The 22,595-nt window shown below is 38.1% G+C and overlaps 1 protein-coding gene across 1 annotated transcript in view; it reads left to right on the top strand.

Moving 5' to 3' along the window:
• Positions 1-22,064, top strand: part of LOC131071747 (uncharacterized) — a 28,623-nt gene extending 6,559 nt beyond the window's left edge. Inside the window, exons 2-4 of the mRNA XM_058007695.2 lie at positions 21,411-21,499; positions 21,587-21,791; positions 21,880-22,064. Of these exons, the coding sequence (XP_057863678.2) occupies positions 21,411-21,499; positions 21,587-21,791; positions 21,880-22,064 (479 nt within the window). The remainder of the gene's footprint in view (positions 1-21,410; positions 21,500-21,586; positions 21,792-21,879) is intronic.
• The last annotated feature ends 531 nt before the right edge of the window (positions 22,065-22,595 follow it).

The following is a 22,595-nucleotide window of genomic DNA, read 5'->3' as shown; positions in this document are numbered from 1 at the left end:
CCAATGCTTACAAGGCCATGTAGAAGGAGTTAGAGAGGTTGAGGGGTAGAGTATATGGGAAGGAAGATGGAGGCACTGGTAGTGGTGAAGAAGGGGATGAAGAGGAGATCCCTATGCTGGAGGAAGAGGTGATTCCTCCTAACTAGAGGCACTTACTTAATATCCTCAAATCCATGGAGAGGAGAACCATGGAGCAGAAGATTGATTTGTGAACTTTCACTGGGAAGATGGAACCAGATGTAGTGGTAGATTAGATAGACTCCTTGTCTAGTTTCTTTGAATGTGAAGACATTCCAGGACACCAGAAGGTGAAGATTGCTAAGTACAAGTTGAAGGGAGCTGCCCTAACTTGGTGGAACTTTGTCCATGAGGAAAGAGAGAAGGACAAAAAACCCAGGATTGTTTCTTGGAATAATATGGTTGCCTTAATAAAGAAGGCCTATGTACCCAAAGATTATGAAATTCAACTTTATAAGAGGAGACAAAATCTCAAGAAGAAGGAGATGGATGTGAACTCTTACACTGAGGAGTTCCAAAAGCTATGTATGAAGTCTAAGACAAAGGAGGAAGAGAGTGAAAAAGTTTCCCGGTACCTAAATGGATTAAGGTAAACATTCAAGAAGAGCTAAACCTCCTTAGCCTGGATACAATTGGTAAATGCCATCAACTTGCCATCAAGGTGGAAGAGAAAAACAAAAGGAGGAAAGAGAAGAACAATAAAGGAAGAGGAAGACAACAGAGGGGTGGAAGAAGTTTTTTCAGAGGTAAGGGAAATGGTTTTGGAAACCAAGGTGAAACCAATCAAGAAGGCCCTAGAGGAGAGAGTAGTTCCAATAACAATGGAGGACACAATCAGAGAGGTAACTTCAGAGGAAGAAGACCACCATTTAGGGGAAGATCTCAAGGTAGAGGTCCAATCAGATGTTATAACTGCAATCAAGAAGGGCACATGGTCAAGAGATGTCTTGACAAGCCTACTAGTTCCATGGGGGAAAGGAGAAGTAACTTGGTTCTAGAAGCTGATTGCCAAAGTGTGGCAAGTGCAAGTACATACCAAAGTGTCAATATCCCTGATAGTTATGGCTACCTTGAAAGAGGTGAAGCTTTGATGATCAGGAGAGTAGTAACTACCATGAAGATGGCTGACAAAGAGCCCCCACAGAGAAAGTCTCTATTCAAGACCACTTGCAAAGCAGGTGGAAAGGTATGCAAGGTTCTAATAGATTTCGGTTCAACTGAAAACTTTGTGTCTCTAGAAATGGTGGAGAAGATAAAGTTGAGGAGAATACCTCACCCTTGCCCCTACAAGATCTCATGGATCACCCAAGGTCAACAAGCTATTGTGGAATAGCAGGCTTAGGTAGAATTCTAGATTGGAACCTATAAGGCTAGATTGTTGTTTGACATTGCAAAGATGGATGCTTGCCACCTCCTATTTGGGAGACCATGGAAATTTGATTTGAAGGCACAACATGATGGTGCTAGGAACACATATTCCATCACCAAATATGGTAAAGTGATTGAGTTGTTACCGTTGATGGAGAGTGAGGAGGAAACCAAACCAAAGGAGGCCAAGGTGTTGGTGTTAGGAGGAAAGCAATTCATGAAGAACATAGCAGATGAAGGCATTGTTTGTTATGCCCTTATTCCTAGTCCAACAGTGACAAAGGTTGAGAAGTCTGAAGACAAGAAAGAAGACATATTAAGGTTGGTTGACCTTGCAGTGCAACAACTGCTAAACAAATAGAGTGCCATCTCTGATGGCATGCCAAGGTCATTACCTCCCATGAGGGATATAAACCATTGCAAAGATCTTATACCTAGATCCACCTTGCTTAATAAAGCAACATACAAGCTCACACCTGATGAGAATGTTGAGATGGCAAAACAAGTTGAAGAATTGTTGGAGTTCAGACTGATTGGCAAAAGTTTGAGCCCATGTGCAGTCCCTGCAGTCTTGGCACCCAAAAAGGAAGGCACTTGGAGGCTTTGCCTAGGATTGGGGATTTGTTAGATTGCTTGGGGGGTGCTAGATATTTTACAAAAATTGACTTGAAAAGTGACTATCATTAGATTAGGATTAGGCCGGGAGATGAGTGGAAGACTGCATTTAAAACAAATGAGGGGTTGTATGAGTGGAAGGTCATGCCCTTTGGCTTATCTAATGCACATAGTACCTTTATGAGGTTAATGAATGAAGTCTTGAGGGATTTCATAGGAAAGTTTGTCATAGTCTACCTAAATGACATTCTAATTTTTAGTCAAATCAAAGAAGAGCACCTAAAACATGTAGACCTGGTCCTAAGAAGATTGTATGAAGAGCAATTAATGATCAATTTGGAAAAGTTTTTCTTTATGCAGGAAGAGATCATTTACTTGGGATTTGTAATATCATATGGTGAGTTGAAAATGGATCAAGAAAAGGTGAGTGCCATATTGTCTTGGCCTACACCTAGAACAATGAATGATGTTAGAAGCTTCCATGGCTTAGCCACATTCTATAGGAAGTTTATAAGAGGCTTTAGCCATATTTGTGCTCCTATGCTTGATGCCATAAAGGGAGGACAAAAGTACAGGTTTAGTTGGACATAAGAGGTAGATAAATCCTTTGAAACATTGAAGAGAAAAGTTGCAGAGCAGTCGGTCCTTGCCCTACCTGATTTCAATAAGATCTTCCAAGTGGAGTGTGATTCCAGTCACATGGCTATTGGGGCAGTGTTCAGTTAGGAAGGAAGGCCTATTGCCTTCTTCAGTGAGAAGTTAAATGAGGCAAAGAGGAGGTATTCATCCTATGACCTAGAGTGTTGGCTTGATGATGATTGTAATGTATTCATCATCTGTTGTCATTGATGAAACACTCTCACACACACATATGATTACATTAACTACCGGTGTATCTTCAATTGGTTTACACTATTAACCAGTATGTTTAAGGTTAATCTCTAACTGATACTTTGTATCAACCGATATGTGCATAAGAGATAACCTATGGCTACACTAAGTCGACATCAAAAGGAAGATGAAGATGAAGATGGAGATCAAGTGGAAGATTCTAGGACAATGGATCACATGTTTTGTTCCAACCGGTATTGACTGTTCTAACCGGTATTTGATTTTGTGATGAGTTACCAACACCAACTTCTTGGCGGTCATTTTTATGACGAGTTTTGTTTACTTGTCTAGATACACTGCACCTAGGAAATTGTGTTTTGATTTCCTTAGGTTGACATAAGATTTGAATGTCTATATTAAGACATCTTAGTGAATCATTTGCTAGTGATAGAGAATGATGTTATGCGAATACTGATATGCATAAAGAGTGAAAGCTTTTGTTGAAGAGCAATAAGTGTTATGATGAAGAGGAGTGTTGAATTTACTTAGAATGATTTGATCAAGTAAGTATTGTGCTACTTAGAACAGATCAAACCATTCTTGTTGTTTTCTAATCATTACAACACAATCAAAATCCCCTAACCGGGTAAGCTCTAGCAATCTTCATTGTACAAATCCTCTAACAAGGTGATCCATTAGTTTGGATTCTCAAATCCTCCAGCGAGGTTACTCCTAACAGGGTAGTACTCTTAACAGGGTATAAGATTCTAATCAAGCTTGGATCTCTAACAAGATTCGCTCCTAGCAGAGCACTTTGTAAGGCCTCAACCGGTCAGTTATCTAATACTACAGATAGTTAACTTGTGAGTTCCATCTCACCATGGTTTTTACCTATTTGGGTTTTCCACGTATAAACACTTGTGTTATGGTGGATGTTTTACTTTTTGTGGATGCTGTTATATCATTTTGGATAGCATGTATTTTGTTTAAATGCTTGATTAAGTTCATCTACCGGTTAGTGTTTGAAGTAGTGTTTTATTTGGTGTCACTGATTCACCCCCCCTCTCAGTGCTTTTCAAGTCCATCAATTGGTATTAGAGCCTAACTTCTTTGAAGCCTAAACACTTAGAAGGGAGTCTTGAAACTACCATGGGAGACATGAGCTACTTCAAGATGGTTAGAGAGCTAGAAGCTAGTAGAAATGAAGTTGAATCCCTTAGGGGCAAACTGAAAGCTTCTCAAGTCAAAAGGAGAGAGATGTTTGAAAAACAATTAGAAATTTCTGATAATAGTTCTTCAGATGAAGCCAATATTAAAGCTTTAGCTGATGAAGTTGAAAAGGTGAACAATGAGAAACTGAATCTAAGGAGGGAGCTAGAAGGTCTCACTATCCACATGAGTCAGGAATTGGAAGCCAGAAGAGCTGCTGAAGACCTTATCAAGGAAAGAGATCAAGAGATTATAAAGATCAAATGAGAAAAATATACTATGCATGAAAACTTGATTGCTGAAATAGAAGAAAAGGAGAATCTAAAGCTAGATCTTGAGCTGACATCATCTCTAAAAGAGAACCTGTCTAAGCATAATGAAGATCTTGTCGAAAAGCGTACTGAAGCCAATGAGAAATTGGAGAAGTTCGTCAAAAGCTCTACCATGCTGGAAGAACAAATTCACTCATAGAGAATGAAGGGTGATATCTCTGGACTTGGTTTTCATACAACTGAAAAAGGTGAATCCTCCGGTTCAAAGAGCAACTATCCAACAAAACTACTCCTAAAGTCAATAAGACTACCGGTAAAAAGATTTTTAAACTTGTCTGCTTTATTTGCCATAAGCCTGGTCATACTGCAAATGTTTGTAGAGACAAACCTAACAGAAATACAAATTACAATATTAATGCTAGGTATGTGTCAAGAAAGTTTGAAGGTCATTGCTTCACATGTGAAATGTATGGGCATAGACATGTTGAGTGCAGATATGGAGCAAACAATCCTGTACCACACGTGCACCCTAGACCAAATGGTGATTGGATGAGGAACTTTGATAATCGGGTAAACCTGAACTGGCAAAGATCCTATAGAAACCAGTTTAGTCCATTCGAGATGGAGAAGGTAACAAATGTTATTTTCACCTTCTGTAATAACTTTAGTCATGTGGCTATGAACTGCAGAAGAAGAACAGGAAGGGGAAATGTAGGACCTTGGAGATCATTTGGTATGGTTTGTTACCACTGCAACAAACCGGGGCACTTAGCAAAGTTTTGTAGATCAAGAAATAGCAGACCGGTCAACTCTTTCAAGGATCAGAAAGAAAAGTTGATGTTGAGGAAACCAGAGAAGATATGAATCAGATTTGGAAAAAGAAAAGTGATGACTCGCCTGGAGAAGAAACGGTTCCTTCACCTAGTGAAGAGAACCCAACATTGGTGACTTAAGCCTGTTTAACACGGCTAAGGGGAGCTTAACGGTAAAACATCTCCGGACCCCTTGTAAAATGAGCGAGAAAGAATTTTTGAATTATGAATTTTTGGTGACTTTTTGTTGACGTGTTATCAACTGGTTTTTCACTTAAGCGGTGAAATTAGGGTTTGTAACCTAAAGTGCGATCATTTATTACAGTTGATAAAGAGGATAAAAACAAGCTTTACTTTATCATTTTTACCCTAAATCTTTCGAGAAAGAAATTTGAAGCGATTGCAGAGCTGAATAAGATTGTCTTGTTGTCAATTGGCGAATTGTTTCATGATTAGAGGAATTGAGCTAAATTGAAAGTTGCAGAGAGGCGAACGGGTGTGCATTTGGGCATTTCAACTGAGAAACAGAGCAACGTGCAAGAAACAAGGAATTTTCTTGAGTTTACCACTTCGAAACTTGCTTAACTAGAATGACATCTACTTCTAAGTCTGTAGAGAGGTTGATGATCACTGCTGAGCCTGAGGAGGCTCTAAAGGTAGACCAAATTATGTCTTGTAATGCATTGTCGCAAGTCCCAAGCGGTGTTGTGGTCAAAGGTGACATATCTAGCTATATAGATTGCAAGATAGAAGATTTAGGAACATTACACATTTATACACAGTTGAAATCACTATGTGATAAGAGTAGAAACATTGAAACAAAATATGCTAGGGTTTTTGAAAAAGGTTTTCATAATGCCACCTATTTTCTTGAAGATTTTGAGGAAGAACACATCAGGATCATTTTGAGTCGAGTCCATGGAGAGAATATGAATTTGGAGAGGACTCACACAATAACCAAGGAAGCTATTTAGGCTGTAACAGGTTATTTCTGAACCAGTGAAATTCCTGTGCTAAGACAAATTTCAAAGGATACTGTCTTCAAATTAACCGATTCTATATCTGATAGCGTGCTTTTTGTATCAACAATATTAGAGACCCTACAGTGAAACTAACAACAATGGTGATAGGCTACCAAGTATTTTACTCCAGTAGACTTAATAGTGTTCCATCTGCAACAATTCACACATCACATAGAATGATTGTTGATAATGTAGATTATGATATCTGTGAAGCCATCATAGTGCAATTATTTCAAAATTTGTGATCCATTAAGAAGGACAACACTCAAAAGTTAAAATATGGTCATCTATTAGCCGAATTATTTTTCTATTTCCAAAACTTCCTACTAGGAATTGGAGACATTGAATGGTCCAAAGACCTACCGGTCAATGCACAGATCAAGAACAACATTAAGGATGTAAATAATACTTTTTTAGCTGCTATAAATAAGTATTTTAATGAATTTCAAAAAAAGATGAGCATGAGAATGAGGTTACCTGAAGATGTGGTAAAACATTTTGCAAAAGACATAGTCTTCACTGTTACCGCAGACTTTTGCTTGATGCAAGCAATTGAGCCTAGAGAGGAAGAGATGGAAGATATGAGCTATGAGGTTAATCATGATTTACTAGTTGGATATGCTAATACCCTGATAGCATCACCTAAAGATAAACAATAGGCAAAATTGGACATTGTGGCAGTCTAAGTTGCACCAACAGAAACTGGTATTGTACCTATAGCTAATGTGGAAGGAAATAAAAAGAAGTATGATGAAACATCTACTATGAAAAAGACCACAAGGGTGACTCAGAGTGTCCTAACCAAAAAGGAACCGACACCTAAAGTATATGTAAAGAAGGAGAGTGCACCAAAGAGGAGAAATCAGAAATTGATTTTGCAACCAGAGTTTGAGGGAACAGATTTTGCAGGAGAACCAAAGAAGGAAAAAACAACTGACAGAACACCCAAGAAGGTAAAGGTAGCGCCAAAGGAAACTACACCTATAGATATTGCTACCTACAAACTTGACAATTTTTGAGAGAACTATGAAGACACTGGGAAGAAATAGGTTTGACAATGTCAAAGAATATTTTGATTCTTTCACTGAAGATGAGCAGAAACAAGTCATTCAACAAGTAATAACTTATTTGGGTCATTACAATAGATTTCCACATGACTTGGAAAAATATATTTCAATCTCTTTGTATAACACTCTTTTAGATAAATAGGAAGAAGCTATTCAATTGGAAAAGAAAATTATTGATGAAATATTTGTACAATATTTTGCCAATCTATCTTCGGATGGAATTAGTGCTTTGGTTGAGCAATACACAGTATATTTTGATTTCAAAATGAGAAGATTGAAGCTTCTTAATGCAAAAAGGACAGTTATTGAGTCTGAGACACATCAGATAGCCTGTTTAATCAAACAGAGGGAAGGACTCATCCACTCTAGAGATAAGGATAATACTACAAATGATGTTCCTCGACTGGAAATGGATGAAGAGGAGATTGTTCAATTTGACATAGTCTATCCACTCAAGAAGAAGGATGATTCCATTATTCTTGTTGATGAAGATGATCAGAACATAGTGGAACTATCTGGAGACATCACTGCACCAGATATGGAGCCTCCTACAATTACTGAAGTACAAGTTACATTAGTTTATAAACCAGCTATTCAACTAATAGTGGACAATGAACCGACAACAAAACAACTGGAGAAACCCCAATCTCCACTGGTCATTGAAAATACTCAAAAGGAGTCTACTGAGGAAGTTGTCACTAAGTTAATTGAAGAAACAATAGAGCAAAACACCGAGAGAGCTATCATTAAAAGTGTACCTCCTGAACCGGCAAAGCAGAAACTACTTGAAGATGATGATGATGATTCTTTAAGTATTTCAGCACCCATTGACATGAACACTTTAAGCACATCAGAAATGATGAAGATTGGTAATGTTATGCAATCTAGAGCGCACAAGAAGAGACTGAAAGAGCAAAGGATTGAAGCAGAGACAATCCAGAATGCAATAGAAATTTTGTCTGGTTTAATACTGGAAACAACTGTTGCACATCTTCCTACACCCATTAGCAAACTTGGTCAGTTAGTTGCAGATGCATCTGATCAAATCAAGTCGCTTGAAGATGCTGTTCAAATGTTTGCTGAGAAGAGCCACAAGAAGAAATATGGAGATAAACTGGCAAAGAACATTGAAAGTGGCAAAATGGCTTTATCTCATAATGGAAGTCTGTTGAAGAAAGTTATTGAATTTGGAGGAAAGTATCTTGCCTCTGCCTCCAATGTTTCTTTCTTTTATTCTGACATTTCTAAGAGTCAAGTTGAAACCGAGCAAGAAATGGAAAGGATATATAAGGCATATGTCCCACTCCAGGACTCCATTCATGCCTTTAACCGGTCTGTAGATGGTTTGCATGACAGATTGGTCTGAAATGATAATGAGAAGACTAAGAGATTTTGATCTCTAAAAGAGCTCAAGAGTCTATTTACAATACAGGTCGACATTCTTCACAGAGCCTACTCCAATGCAGAAGCTATTCTTGCTACTCCTGAAACCTGCACGCTAGACTCAATGGAAGAATTTCATTCCCAATTGATGTCTACATTTGAGTATACTGCTAACATACTGGAATAATGGGAAAATGCTTTATCCTAGATGAAGCAGAACTTCAATGATATTTTAATGAGATTAGCCAATGCATGCACTTTTTTTTAAAGTTGTAAATATATGCTGAACACTTTGATACATATTTTCTATATATATATATGTATATATTTTACATTTTCATTTTGGCATTGTTGTCAAAGGGGGAGTAGAAATATGTATGTGTGTTTTTGAAAATTTTGTATTTATGCATGCATTAAGGGGGAGTACGAGTATATGTGTAAATTTGTTGTGTATGCACACTTAGCGGTATTGTATTACTCTAAAATTTTGTAAGTGTTGCCATCAATGCCAAAGGGGGAGATTGTTGGCTTGATGATGATTGTAATATATTCATCACCTGTTGTCATTGATGAAACACTCTCACATACACATGATTACATTGACTACCGGTGTAACTTAATTGGTTTACACTGTTAACCGGTATGTTTAAGGTTCATCTCTAACTGATACTTTGTATCAACCGGTATGTGCATAAGATATAACATGTGGCTACACTAAGTCGACATCAAAATAAAGATGAAGATGAAGATGGAGATCAAGCGGAAGATTCCAGGATAGTGGATCACATGTTTTGTTCCAATTGGTATTGACTGTTCTAACCGGTATCTGATTTTGTGATGAGTTACCATCACTGACTTCTTGACGGTCATTTTTATGACGAGTTTTGTTTACTTGTCTAGATACACTGCACCTAGGAAATTGTGTTTTGATTTCCTTAGGCCGACATAAGATTTGAATGTCTATATTAAGACATCTTAGTGAATCATTTACTAGTGATAGAGAATGATGTTATGTGAATACTGATATGTATAAAGAGTGAAAGCTTTTGTTGAAGAGCAATAAGTGTTATGATGAAGAGCAGTGTTGAATTTACTTAGAATGATCTGATCAAGCAAGTATTGTGCTACTCAGAACAGATCAAACCATTCTTGTTGTTTTCTAATCATTACAACATAATCAAAATCCCCTAACCGGGTAAGCTCTACCAAGCTTCATTGTACAAATCCTCTAACAAGGTGATCCATTAGTTTGGATTCTCAAATCCTCCAGTGAGGTTACTCTTAACAGGGTATAAGCTTCTAATCAAGCTTGGGATCTCTAACAAGATTCACTCCTACCAGAGAAATTTGTAAGGCCTTAACCAGTCAGTTATCTATTACTACAGATAGTTAACTTGTGAGTTCCATCTCACCGTGGCTTTTACCTATTTGGGTTTTCCACGTATAAACACTTATGTTATGGTGGATGTTTTACTTTTTGTGGATGCTGTTATATCATTTTGGATAGCATGCATTTTGTTTAAATGCTTGATTAAGTTCATCTACCGGTTAGTGTTTGAAAAAGTGGAGACACTACTTGCTGCCAAAAGAATTCATAGTCTTCACAGACAATTAGGCCCTTAGTTTTATAAATAGCCAAGAAAAGTTGAATCACAGACATATGAAGTGGGTGGAGACCCTACAATCCTTCACTTTCACTCTTAAGCATAAAAAAGGGGTCAAGAATAAGGTGACAGATGCTTTGAGAAGAAGAGTTCTAACTACAAATCAGATCTAGTTGGAGAGTATTGGAATAGACTCCTTGAAAGCCATGTATGAGGATGATGAAGACTTTGGAGAGATCTATAAGGTATGTGCTTCATTTGATGAGCGGTTTCATGTTGATTTCTCTGAATTTTTGGTTCAAAATGGATTGTTGTTTAAGGGTGCACATTTATGCATACCCAAATGCTCTATGAGACTAAACATAATCAGGGAGAAACATTGTGGAGCAATGACAGACCACTTTGGTCTTGACAAGACACTAGATTTGGTGAAGAGGCACTACTTTTTGCCCAAACTACAGATAGATGTCAGGAGATTTGTGGAGACATGTGTGATATGCCAAAAGGCAAAGGGGAAGCCCACAAATGCAGGCCTATACCAGCCTTTACCCATTCCTTCAAGACCATGGGAAAGCATAAGTATGGATTTTGTTTTAGGATTGCCTAGGACAAGGAAAGGATATGATAGTGTTTTTGTAGTGGTGGATATGTTTAGTAAAATGGCACATTTCTTGCCATATAAAACCACTTGTGATGCTTCCTATGTTGCAGATTTGTTCTTCAAGGAGATTGTCCGGATACATGGTTTGCCTTTGACCATAGTCTCTGATAGGGATGTGAAATTTATTGGACACTTCTGGAGAACCCTTTGGAAGAAGCTTGGTACAAATCTAGCCTTCTCCTCAGCCTACCATCCCCAAACAGATGACCAAACTGAAGTTGTAAATAGGTCATTGGGAAATTTGTTAAGGTGTTTGACTAGACAACATGGAGAGAGATGCGATAGCATATTGTCTCAGACAAAATTATCCTATAATGATATAGTGAATAGAAGTATTGGTAAGTCACCCTTCCAGGTTGTATATGGCATCCACCCAAGGGGTGTGTTGGAGTTAAGAGAACTACCTCAAGGAGAAGTCATTAGTGCTGATGGGGAAACCTTTGCTACCGCCATAAAGGAGATCCATGAACAAGTTAATGTTGAGAAAAATGGTGTCTCAACCTTGCATTTATGCGAGGTTACTATTTATAGTAAGTTTTCATTTGAGCACGAAATGGTGCGAAAATCTCCCTGAAGCTTCTGGTTGGCTAGATAAGCATTCCGGTAAAGTTGCGTCACAAGGTCATAGCTAGTTTTGAAGATATTAAAGTTTTCATCTTGGAGGGGTGCAATAAAATATTTAAACTTAATTTTGGGGACTTTAGAGGCTCCGAAACGCCCTGAAAAGTGGCCGTAACCGGCGAAGCGGGTTACGAGGTGATAGAGCACTTCGCGAGCTTTCTGGCGCTTCAAACGGTTCGTCAATCGGACACCCGGTTCTCAAGTTGTGGCCTCCAGAAGTTTGTACTCTTGAAATAGAAAAAATAATTTGTATCGAATACATAAATGAGCTGTAAAAAGGAAGCGACACATGTTGATGTGTGCTTTAACATGTCATAGGGCGTCTAGAAGGGAGATAAGGTCGGCTACACCTTATTGGGTGGTTTTAGCCCATGGTTTTGTAATACCGTTTGACGGTTTCTTGTATTGTATCTCCTATTTATGAGGTGTGAGAGAAAGAGGTTGTGTGTAAGAGTCTCATGGCTATTGAGTTGCCTCTGAATCTCTGATTAGTGGTACTCCTGCGAAGAGCTTGCTCTGCAAGTATGTTGTAATCTGTTTTTGATTGCTGAATAAAATATTGAGCTGCTTTTGGAGGGTGGGGTTTTTCTCCCGAAAGGGTTTTTCCCACGTAAATCATTGTGTTGTGGTATGAATGTTATTATATCTATTTCTATTTTCTGTAACTGTTGTAATGATCTAAAAAAGTTTTGCATTACCCTCCTCTCAAGGTTAGTGTAGGAAGTTGTTTCCGCTACTTAACTTCCTTACAAGTGGTATCAGAGCTTGATCACCTTTGGTTTCAATTGTGGGCAGTTGGGTTTTTTGAACTAATCCAGATTTGAGTAGGAGCTTGTGCAGAAGACACTTTTTGATCTTGTTGCAGGAATATTCAGATGGCGAGTTCGTCAGGGAGAATAGAGGTGGAGAAATTTAACGGAAGTAATTTTGAGATGTGGAAGCTGAAGATGGAAGATCTGCTAATAGATCGAGATCTTTGGGATGCTGTTGATGTGAATGTCCAAAGGCCCTTAGATCCTACTGCGGTAGCTCAGTATGATGTTATGGACCGAAAAGCCAAGGGTCTAATCAGACTGTGCCTGGCAGACTCTGTTCTAATCAATGTCCATGAAGAGAACTCTGCAAAGAAGCTATGGACTAAGCTTGGTGAGATGTATCAAGTGAAATCTTTATTAAATCAAATTTTCTTAAGAAAGAAATTGTATTCCTTGAAGATGGAAGAGGGCGGATGAATTGCAGACCACCTGGAAGCATTCAATATGTTGGTGGCTCAATTAGTATCCGTCGGTGTTAAGATGGATGAGGAGGAGAAATGTCAGATCTTGCTTTGCTCTTTGCCTGATTCGTGGGATTCTCTTGTTATGGCTATCGGTAGTACTTCTGTTGTTTTGAAATCTGAAGACGTGGTGGGTGCCCTACTCGGTGAAGAGATGCGAAGGAAGGTATCCATCAGTTCAAAGGAAGCCCTAACCGTTCGTGGAAGACCTAAGGAGAAAGGCAAGAAGAATGAGAAGCGCGACAAGTCCAAATCCAAAGGGAGATCGAAATCTCCTGGAAAGTCTAAAGTCATTTGCTGGAACTGCGGTAAACTGGGTCACATCCGTAAGGACTGCAAAGAAGAAAAGAAGAAGAAGAAAAAGAAAAAGTTCGATTCTGATTCTGAGTCCGACAAGGAAGATGGCGATGCATTTATTGTGGCTTTGGCGACTCATGCAGGTAATGATGCCTGGCTAATTGACTCAAGTGCATCTTTTCATATGACTTCCAATAGAGATTGGTTTTCTGAATATGAAGGATTTAATGGAGGTAAGGTGTACTTGGGTGATGATTCACATCTAGACATTGTTGGTCGAGGTAAAGTTAGAATCAGGTTTTCTGATGGTAGAATAAAAGGGATTAATGGTGTGCTGCATATCCCTGGATTAAAACGAAACCTGTTATCTGTGAGCAAACTGATAGATGTGGGTGTGCAGGTAGTCTTTTCTGAAACAGGATGTAAGATGATTAAGGGTGCTATGGTAGTTGCTAGAGGTGTCAGGTTTGGCACTTTGTATAAGCTTGAAGCATACACTGTTGAGTGTAATAGCACTTCTGTAAAAAGTAGATCTATGGATACTTCACTGGAAGATCTGAAGGTTTCACCTTCAGCAGATGGAAATGGTTTTTGGGTACTTAAGGGTGCTCTTTCGTCTGAAGCAAAGTTACCTGCAGAGAAGACTATGTTATGGCACCAGAGACTTGGCCACATTGGAGAAAAGGGTCTAAGGACCTTGAAAAATAAAAATCTTGTTGAAGGTTTGAATGATTGTAATCTTGACTTTGATTTCTGTGAGCATTGCATTTATGGAAAACAAAACCGCGTTCAATTTTACTCGAGTTCTCATAAAACTTGTGGTGTTTTGGATCTTATCCATTCTGATGTGTTTGGTCCAGTAGATGTCTCTTCGATTGGAAAATCCACATATTATGTTTCATTTATTGATGATTTTAGTAGAAGGACATGGGTATATTTTCTAAAGAGTAAATCTGAAGTTTTTAGTCGTTTTAAAGAATTTAAAGCAATGGTTGAGTTGCAGACTGGAAAGAAAATAAAATGTTTGAGAACTGATAATGGCGGTGAGTTTTGCTCTAATGATTTTGATAGATTCTGTAAAGACTGTGGAATTAACAGGCAGAAGACAACTCCGTATTCTCCACAGCAGAATGGAGTTGCAGAAAGAATGAACAGGACACTGATGGAGAAGGCTAGGAGTATGTTGAGTGGTGCTGGTCTCGAACAAAAGTTTTGGGCTGAAGCTGTTGCCACTGCTTGCTACCTGATTAACAGGTCTCCTACATCAGCTCTTGTTGATAAAACGCCTATGGAAGCATGGTCAGGTCACAAGCCTTCATTGAGACATCTTAGAGTTTTTGGTTGCGAGGCATATGCACATGTGCCAAAGGAGAAGCGAACAAAGTTGGAGAACAAGGCTGTGAAATGTATCTTCATCGGGTATAGTTATGGTGTGAAAGGATACAAGCTTTGGGACCCTGTTGCACAAAAGGTAATTCACAGTAGAAGTGTTATTTTTAGAGAAATTAAGTCTCCTTCTGTTACATTGCAGCCAGAACAGACTAAAAAGGAAGATGTGATTCAACTTCCTTCTACACCTGAAAGAGTTGAATCGAGACCCCTAGATAGGCAAGAATTTGAGGAGAGCTCGTCTAGCTCTAAATCTTCAGAAGAGGAGGAAGAACCTCCAACTCAGCTTGTTCGAAGGTCTACAAGACATAGACAACCACCTGAAAGGTATTCACCTAATGAATGGAGATGTATTTTTGCTCTGAATACTAGTGTGGATGAACCGAAATCTGTAGAAGAGGCATTAGGTATGAATGATGCAGAATCCTGGAAGATTGCTATGGAGGAAGAAATGGCAGCTTTGAAAAAGAATGATACATGGGATCTTGTACCATTGCCTGAAGGACGAAAACCTGTTGGTTGTAAATGGGTGTTCAAGAAAAAGATTGGTTCAGATGGAAGCATTGAGAAGTATAAAGCAAGGTTGGTTGCAAAAGGCTACTCTCAGGTTGAGGGTGTTGATTACGGTGAGATATTTTCTCCTGTTGCAAAAATGACGTCCATTAGATTTTTGCTTTCTATTGCTACTGCTTATGATTTAGAGGTTGAGCAAATGGATGTGAAAACTGCTTTCCTTCATGGTGATTTGGAGGAAGATATTTATATGACACAGCCAGAGCACTATGTGGTGAAAGGCAAAAGTAATTTGGTCTGTAAATTGAAGAAATCTTTGTATGGCCTCAAACAAAGTCCTAGGATGTGGTACCAAAAATTTGATACATATGTGTTGAGTTTGGGATTTGAACGTTCTAAATCAGATCACTATGTTTATTATAAATCTGATGGTGATCATTTCTTATTCATTGCATTGTATGTTGATGATATGTTATTCATTGGTAAAGGGAAAGGTATGATTTCAGAACTGAAGTCTCAGCTCGATGCTAAATTTGAAATGAAAGATCTTGGTGCAGCAAAGCACATTCTTGAGATGGAAATTAGAAGAGATAGGGTAAACAGAAAGCTATGGCTAGGCCAGAGTAAGTATGTGAATTCAGTGTTACAGAGGTTCAACATGCAGAATTGTAGACCATTGAGTGTTCCTTTTACAGTTGGAATGAAACTATCTGTTTTAGATTGTCCTACATCCCCATTGGAGATGGAAGACATGAGCAGAGTGCCTTACCAGAGTGCGGTTGGAAGCTTGATGTATGCTATGGTCTGTACTAGACCAGATATTGCCCAAGCAGTGGGAGTACTTTCTAGATATATGTCTAATCCTGGTAGAGTTCATTGGGATGCAGTCAAAAGAGTCTTCAGATATTTGAAGGGTACTTCAGAGTATTCTTTGTGTTATCATGGTAATTCAGTTGGAGACATGACTTCCCTTGATATCCATGGTTATGTGGATTCAGATTGGGCAGGTGATATTGATAGCAGAAGATCCACCAGTGCTTATGTGTTTACTTTGTTTGGTGGTGCAATTAGTTGGATGAGTAAGCGACAGGCTGTGGTTGCTCTATCCACTACTGAAGCAGAGTATATGGCAGCTACTCATGCTTGTAAAGAGGCCATTTGGCTTAAGAGACTGTGTTCGGATATTGGAATAAAACAAGGTACAATGACAGTTTACTGTGACAGTCAGAGTGCAATTAGCCTAGCTAAGAACCCGACATTTCATGCCCGGACCAAACATATTGATGTTCAGTATCATTTTGTTAGAGATATGGTCGAAGATGGTAGGGTGAAGCTGGTTAAGGTGGAAACTTTGATGAATGTTGCAGATGCTTTAACTAAGGCTGTGAGCACAGAGAAGTTCAGATGGTGTTCAGAGTCTATGGGCCTTATGGCCCCTAGCAATTGATTCATTGTGTTGACATTCCCTTCTGCTCTTGCAAGGTGTTCGACAAGTGGGAGATTTGTTGAGAAAAATGGTGTCTCAACCTTGCATTTATGCGAGGTTACTATTTATAGTAAGTTTTCATTTGAGCACGAAATGGTGCGAAACTCTCCCTGAAGCTTCTGGTTGGCTAGATAAGCATTCCGATAAAGTTGCGTCACAAGGTCATAGCTAGTTTTGAAGATATTAAAGTTTTCATCTTGGAGGGGTGCAATAAAATATTTAAACTTAATTTTGGTGACTTTAGAGGCTCCGAAACGCCCTAAAAAGTGGCCGTAACCGGTGAAGCAGGTTACGAGGTGATAGAGCACTTCGCGAGCTTTCCGACGCTTCAAACGGTTCGTCAATCGGACACCCGGTTCTCAAGTTATGGCCTCCGGAAGTTTGTACTCTTGAAATAGGAAAAATAATTTGTATCGAATACATAAATGAGCTGTAAAAAGGAAGCGACACATGTTGATGTGTGCTTTAACATGTCATAGGGCGTCTAGAAGGGAGATAAGGTCGGCTACACCTTATTGGGTGGTTTTAGCCCATGGTTTTGTAATACCGTTTGACGGTTTCTTGTATTGTATCTCCTATTTATGAGGTGTGAGAGAAAGAGGTTGTGTGTAAGAGTCTCATGGCTATTGAGTTGCCTCTGAATCTCTGATTAGTGGTACTCCTGCGAAGAGCTTGCTCTGCAAGTATGTTGTAATCTGTTTTTGATTGCTGAATAAAATATTGAGCTGCTTTTGGAGGGTGGGGTTTTTCTCCCGAAAGGGTTTTCCCCACGTAAATCATTGTGTTGTGGTATGAATGTTATTATATCTATTTCTATTTTCTGTAACTGTTGTAATGATCTAAAAAAGTTTTGCATTACCCTCCTCTCAAGGTTAGTGTAGGAAGTTGTTTCCGCTACTTAACTTCCTTACAGTTAAATCTCACCTTCAACAATCTGTAGAAAGATATAAAGCTCATGCTGACAAGAAGAAGAGGGATGTCCAGTTTGATGTGGAAGACTTGGTGTGGGTTCACTTTAAGAAGGAAAGAATTCCAAAAGCCAAATATACAAAGCTTATGCAAAGAAAGATTAGACCTTGTCAAATCTTGAAAAAATGTGGCCAAAATGCTTATAAACTTCAACTCTCCCCCGATCTTGGTTTATCACCTATCTTTAATGTATGTGACTTAACTCTTTACAAATGTAGTGTTGATGCAGGAGAAGAAACAATTCACGTTATGACAGATGATGACATTCCCAAACATGAACCACCAAAGTTGCATAAGGTTTTAGACCCATGGTTGCAAAGAGAACAAGGAAAAAAGCTTATATGGAGTATTTGGTGGCTTGGAAGGGACAACCTAATTCTAAAGCAGTTTAAATGACAAAACAACAGATCAAAGACCATGGTGCAGACCTGCAGGCTCTCATCTCAAGTGGACTTGAGATTTCTTCTTCCGGGGAGTATGGTGCAGGAGCAACCCTTCAAGTTGATCAATCAGGCTCAGAGGAGGAGGGATAAGGCATAAAACATGTCTTTAGGATGTTTTACATGTGTTTCAATCATGCATTGTGTGTTTGTAATAAAAGACCCCATCTTGTGAGCCAAACTCCTATTTTGGCATCTTGATAAGCCAATTAGGACTTTTGGACAAAAGGGGATCAAGTGTGTGTAGGAAATAGTCATCCTAGTGGTTTTAGTGCTTATATGGTGTTTTAGGAGGGGTTATTCTTAACCAAAGGCATTAGGAGGCGAGGAATGACATTTTGACAACTTTGTCAAAAGTTGTCAAAAGTTGTCATTAGCAACTTTTATGCAATTTTTGAATTTTTGTTTGTTTGAACTCCTCCAATGGCTCTAACCTCTTGTTTTGGTTGAGATAAGTTGTGGAGAGGTATATACACCTTGAGGATCCAATTCCCATCATTATATTGTATGGAGGAATGTTTTGATGACTGCAAACTAATGAAATTTTGAGTTTTTCTTGCAATTCTGGAGTTTTGGCCTGGGGTACGTCATTGTACGGATTGGGATCAATCCCCAATGATGTGATTTTGTCAGAGTGGTGAATTACCTTTTATTTGGTTTTGGTTTGAGGTTCAGACTGGATGTTTTTCTCCTGTTATTCCAATTTTGTTTTAGGTACCAGAAAAACCAGGGTTTACCTAGGGTTTTGTTTCTCCATGGCCATAACTTACAATTTATCCATTTGAAACTCATGGGATTTGGTGAAATGCAAGTATGGCCTATTTATTATAAGATTCCAAAAGCATTTTGCAGGAGGAGCAAGGGAGGTGTGTGTCTGATCAGGCCCTAGGTAGACATCTCTATGTGGCTACCTAGTCCTTAAACAATAAAGCTACCCTAGAAGGCAAATGACGATGATTCTAGGCATGTAACCCTGGAATCCATGATGGTTTATGGTTCTCCACATTCTCATGGGGTTTTTCTTGTATGGTTTGTTCATTGGGATATAGTTGCTTCACAGATGGAGGCCTAATTAGCCCTTTAGAACAATTGACCTTCATCGGGTTCAAGCCTTTGTTTGTCAGACCTCGACCTTTCCTTTTGCAGAATTGTGTAAGACAAAAAAAGGGTATTTGAATCCGTGATTTGTTTGCCAGGGTGTTTGGGAAAGTTTGGACTTAAGGTCCCTTTACCCGTTTCAAAGGGCTACTAGCAAATAGGCTTAATTTTGAAGGTGCTATAAGATATGGTGTTGAACCCTTAAAACCAGTGTTTGATATGGTCCATGTGAGTCTTGTCTGACCCAAAATAGGTGTGGTAATGGTCAGGAACCCTCAGAGGCTTCATGGTGCATGATGGAGCAAATTACCCTATTTGAGTAAGTATGAGTCTTGGAGATTGTGAGATGTTGAACTAATGTTGTAGAGCCTTGCCTTGATATGATGCTATCGTTGTTTTGAGGGGTCAGTGTCATACATCTTGGAGTGTTTGGCAGGATACAAGGAGGTCTCTGCATCACTCTCCCTCTCCCCCTCTCCTTTTCCTAATCTCCCTCTCTCCCCCTCTCCATCCATCCCTCTCCTTATCCTACTCTCTCTCTCTCTCTCTCTCTCTCTCCCCCCTTATCCTATTCTATCCCTCTCTTTGTATCCCCTATTCTCTCTCTTACCCCCTCCCGCTCCCCCTCTCTCTCTCCCTCTCTCCCTCTCCCTCTCCTTTTCCCAATCTCCCAATCTCTCCCTCTCCCTCTCTCCTTTTCCCAATCTACCTCTCTATCCCTCTCTCTCTCTCCCCCCCCCCCCCCCCGCTCTCTCTCTCTCTCTCTCTCTCTCTCTCTCTCTCTCTCCTTCCTTTTCCTAGTTCTACATAACCCATACGGGTTATGAGAAATTGTGAACTTTCACATTAAAGGTTCCATAACCCGTATGGGTTATGAGAAAATATTAATATATTTTAGTCCCAACGGCCTAAAAACTAGCATTGCAAGTTGTTTGAAGGCCCCACTGCTTTTGCACATGATTTTCTAGGGCAGTAACAATAAGGTTTTCCTTTTTTTTTTGTCACTTTTGCTTTGAAATGATTGGTTTGTCTTGTATATTGGATTGTTTTTGAAGTTATTTTATCATTGTTACTTTAGATTATAACAAAATGATGATCATTTATTGGTTTTTTGCTTTGATCATGATTGATTTGTCTTGTATTTTGGTTTTTTTTGAAGTTATTTTATTATTGTTACTTTAGATTATAACAAAATGATGATCATTTGTTGTTTTTTTGCTATTTGATTGTGGATTGTCATCATGATGTTATGTGTAGGACAATGGGAAAGAACAAGAGAGGCAACAAAGGAAAGACAAAGGGAGCGTATGAGGAGATTACGTGAAGGTACGCCATCTAATGCACCTAATGAAAGTGATGAACATTCAACAATTGAAATTGCATCCAATTTCCATTAACTGGTTATTATTCAATTGCTTTTCCACCAATTATATCAATAAATTTTTTCTATGTTTTTAATTTTTTTTTTTTTCAATAGTTAGATGTATGATTTAATTAATAAATTATTTTTGGACCAATCATAAAATATTATATTTTTTCATTTTCAAAATAAACTTATTTTTTATAAAGTTCAAAAATATATTTTTAAATTTAATAAAATAAAAATATTATTTATCTATCTAAATTTTGTATTATAGGGACGATTTTTAGGGATTCACTATTTTGAATTTTTTTTTAATGTTTTTTAATCCTTTTCTTTCGGTTGTGGAGATTCTTGATTTTTCTTTCAAAAACTTTCACCCTGTTTTTTTTCTGTCTACGATCAAAATGTTTGGTTTTTCTTTAAAAAAATTTAGCCTGTTTTTTTACAAATCATGGAGATGCTACGTTTTTGTGTTTTTTTATGTTACATTTGAATTTTTTCCAGTGGATGCAATGGTTTTTTTATCATTATCTATTATACTGTTTTTTTTAAAGCGTTATCCACTCCACGCAATGCTTTATTTGCTCTGTTAAAATTCCTCGCATACCACTATGGGCAAAACACTTTGGGAGCTCTCATCTAGTGCTAACCGGCGACACAATATCTAGTTAGGTAAACTGTTTTGGTATTTCTATAAATCTGTGATGGTGCATGCAATAGATTTTTTTTAAAATTTTACATAAAGGATTTTGTTGAGTATTTGCCAGTTTTGAAGATTTATTATTGTTTTTTTATTAAATTGGCCTACGCTACCAGAAAAAATCTGGTAAGTCTGTGCTACTTGTAAATTTAAAACTAGGTTTTTGAATCATTTCTTAATTTTCACAACTGTTTGCTTGAGAAACATAGGCAAATTCAGATTTTTACGATTTGTTTTTTGATTTTCCAAGATAATTTCAAGATACATAAATTGTTGGCATAGATTTCATAAGATTAAAATATGCCACAATATCCATAAAGCTCTTTTCCCATTTCCGAGAATAAGGCCTGATATTTTCCTTTATATCAGCGTTCCTCTTGTCCTGAGCATTAGTAGGAACATACCAGAATTTTTCATCGTCAGGAGCACGTTGTGTTCTTGAGAAATCTTTCTTGACTGACGGCGGTGCCCGATACCAGTGTCTGGTATGTCAAAACCCAATTTTTAAACGCATTGCAGATTTTTCAGAGATTACACGATTGAAGTGCTTCTTATTGAAAATCCTTGTGCAGACATCAGAGATCATAGCCGAAAAGATCAGTGAATGGATTGAAACAGAGGAATGTTTGAACGACTGCGGGCTTGAGAGAATTGTAGTAGGATTGTCCAGTGATGGTCTAATGGAGTACAGATTCACCAGCAAATTGTGCTCTCCAAAGTGCTATAACAACTGCCACAACATCATTAATCTCTACTTCAATCTTGCTGCAGGAGAAGGTAAGCCAATTTCATCATTTTCTCTGGACTTTTTTTGTTGGGTCTATAAGACAGCTCACATAATAAGATTGCATATATATTGTTTAAGGAGTTTTCCTGCCTCGGCTGTGCCAAGCTCACAGAAGTGGATCCCGGCGCATGGTAAGAGAAGTTTGGGATGGTGCACGCTCAAGTATAACAGCTGAATCATTCGAATTTGCTTCTGCTCCTTCTGCTTCTTCTTCAACTATGGACATCACAACTGCCATTCCTGTGGCTTCTCCAGTTCCATAGACTGTTAAACAAAGTATTCCTTTCAAACAATTTATATGCTTGCTTTCGAGTCTCATGGCCCTGTAGAATATAATCCTTTGAATACGGAATTTCTTTTCATTTTGTTACTCATATTTTTTCACTAGTTCTTACGAGTCAGTGAACAATTTATTGCTATATATTAGTAAGATATCTATTTGTCCACTTTAATACATGAGTGTGTCACCTTAAAATCATAAAAATTAGAAGAAGAATCATAAACATTACAAGAGGAATCATTATAATAATGTAGCATAACTTGAATCATATTGTTAAATGAATTTGCTGTTGTCAAAACTCCAACAAATATTGTGGTTAAAACCCTCTTCAAGTTCTTTTTCTGGGAAATTAAGATCCTAAAAAAATATAAAGAATGTACAATTTTTAATATAATTTTATTTGTTAATATTGTATAACATAAAAAAGTGTTTATAAGAATATTCAATGTATAAACTTGTCAAATCGAAAACAGAGTTTGACAAATCTAAGTAAAGATAATTATTTTGAAATGAA

The sequence above is a fragment of the Cryptomeria japonica genome, chromosome 1 (genome assembly GCF_030272615.1).
Source record: "Cryptomeria japonica chromosome 1, Sugi_1.0, whole genome shotgun sequence".
NCBI classification, from domain to species: Eukaryota; Viridiplantae; Streptophyta; class Pinopsida; order Cupressales; family Cupressaceae; genus Cryptomeria; species Cryptomeria japonica.
This window is presented reverse-complemented; position numbering and strand designations above follow the sequence as displayed.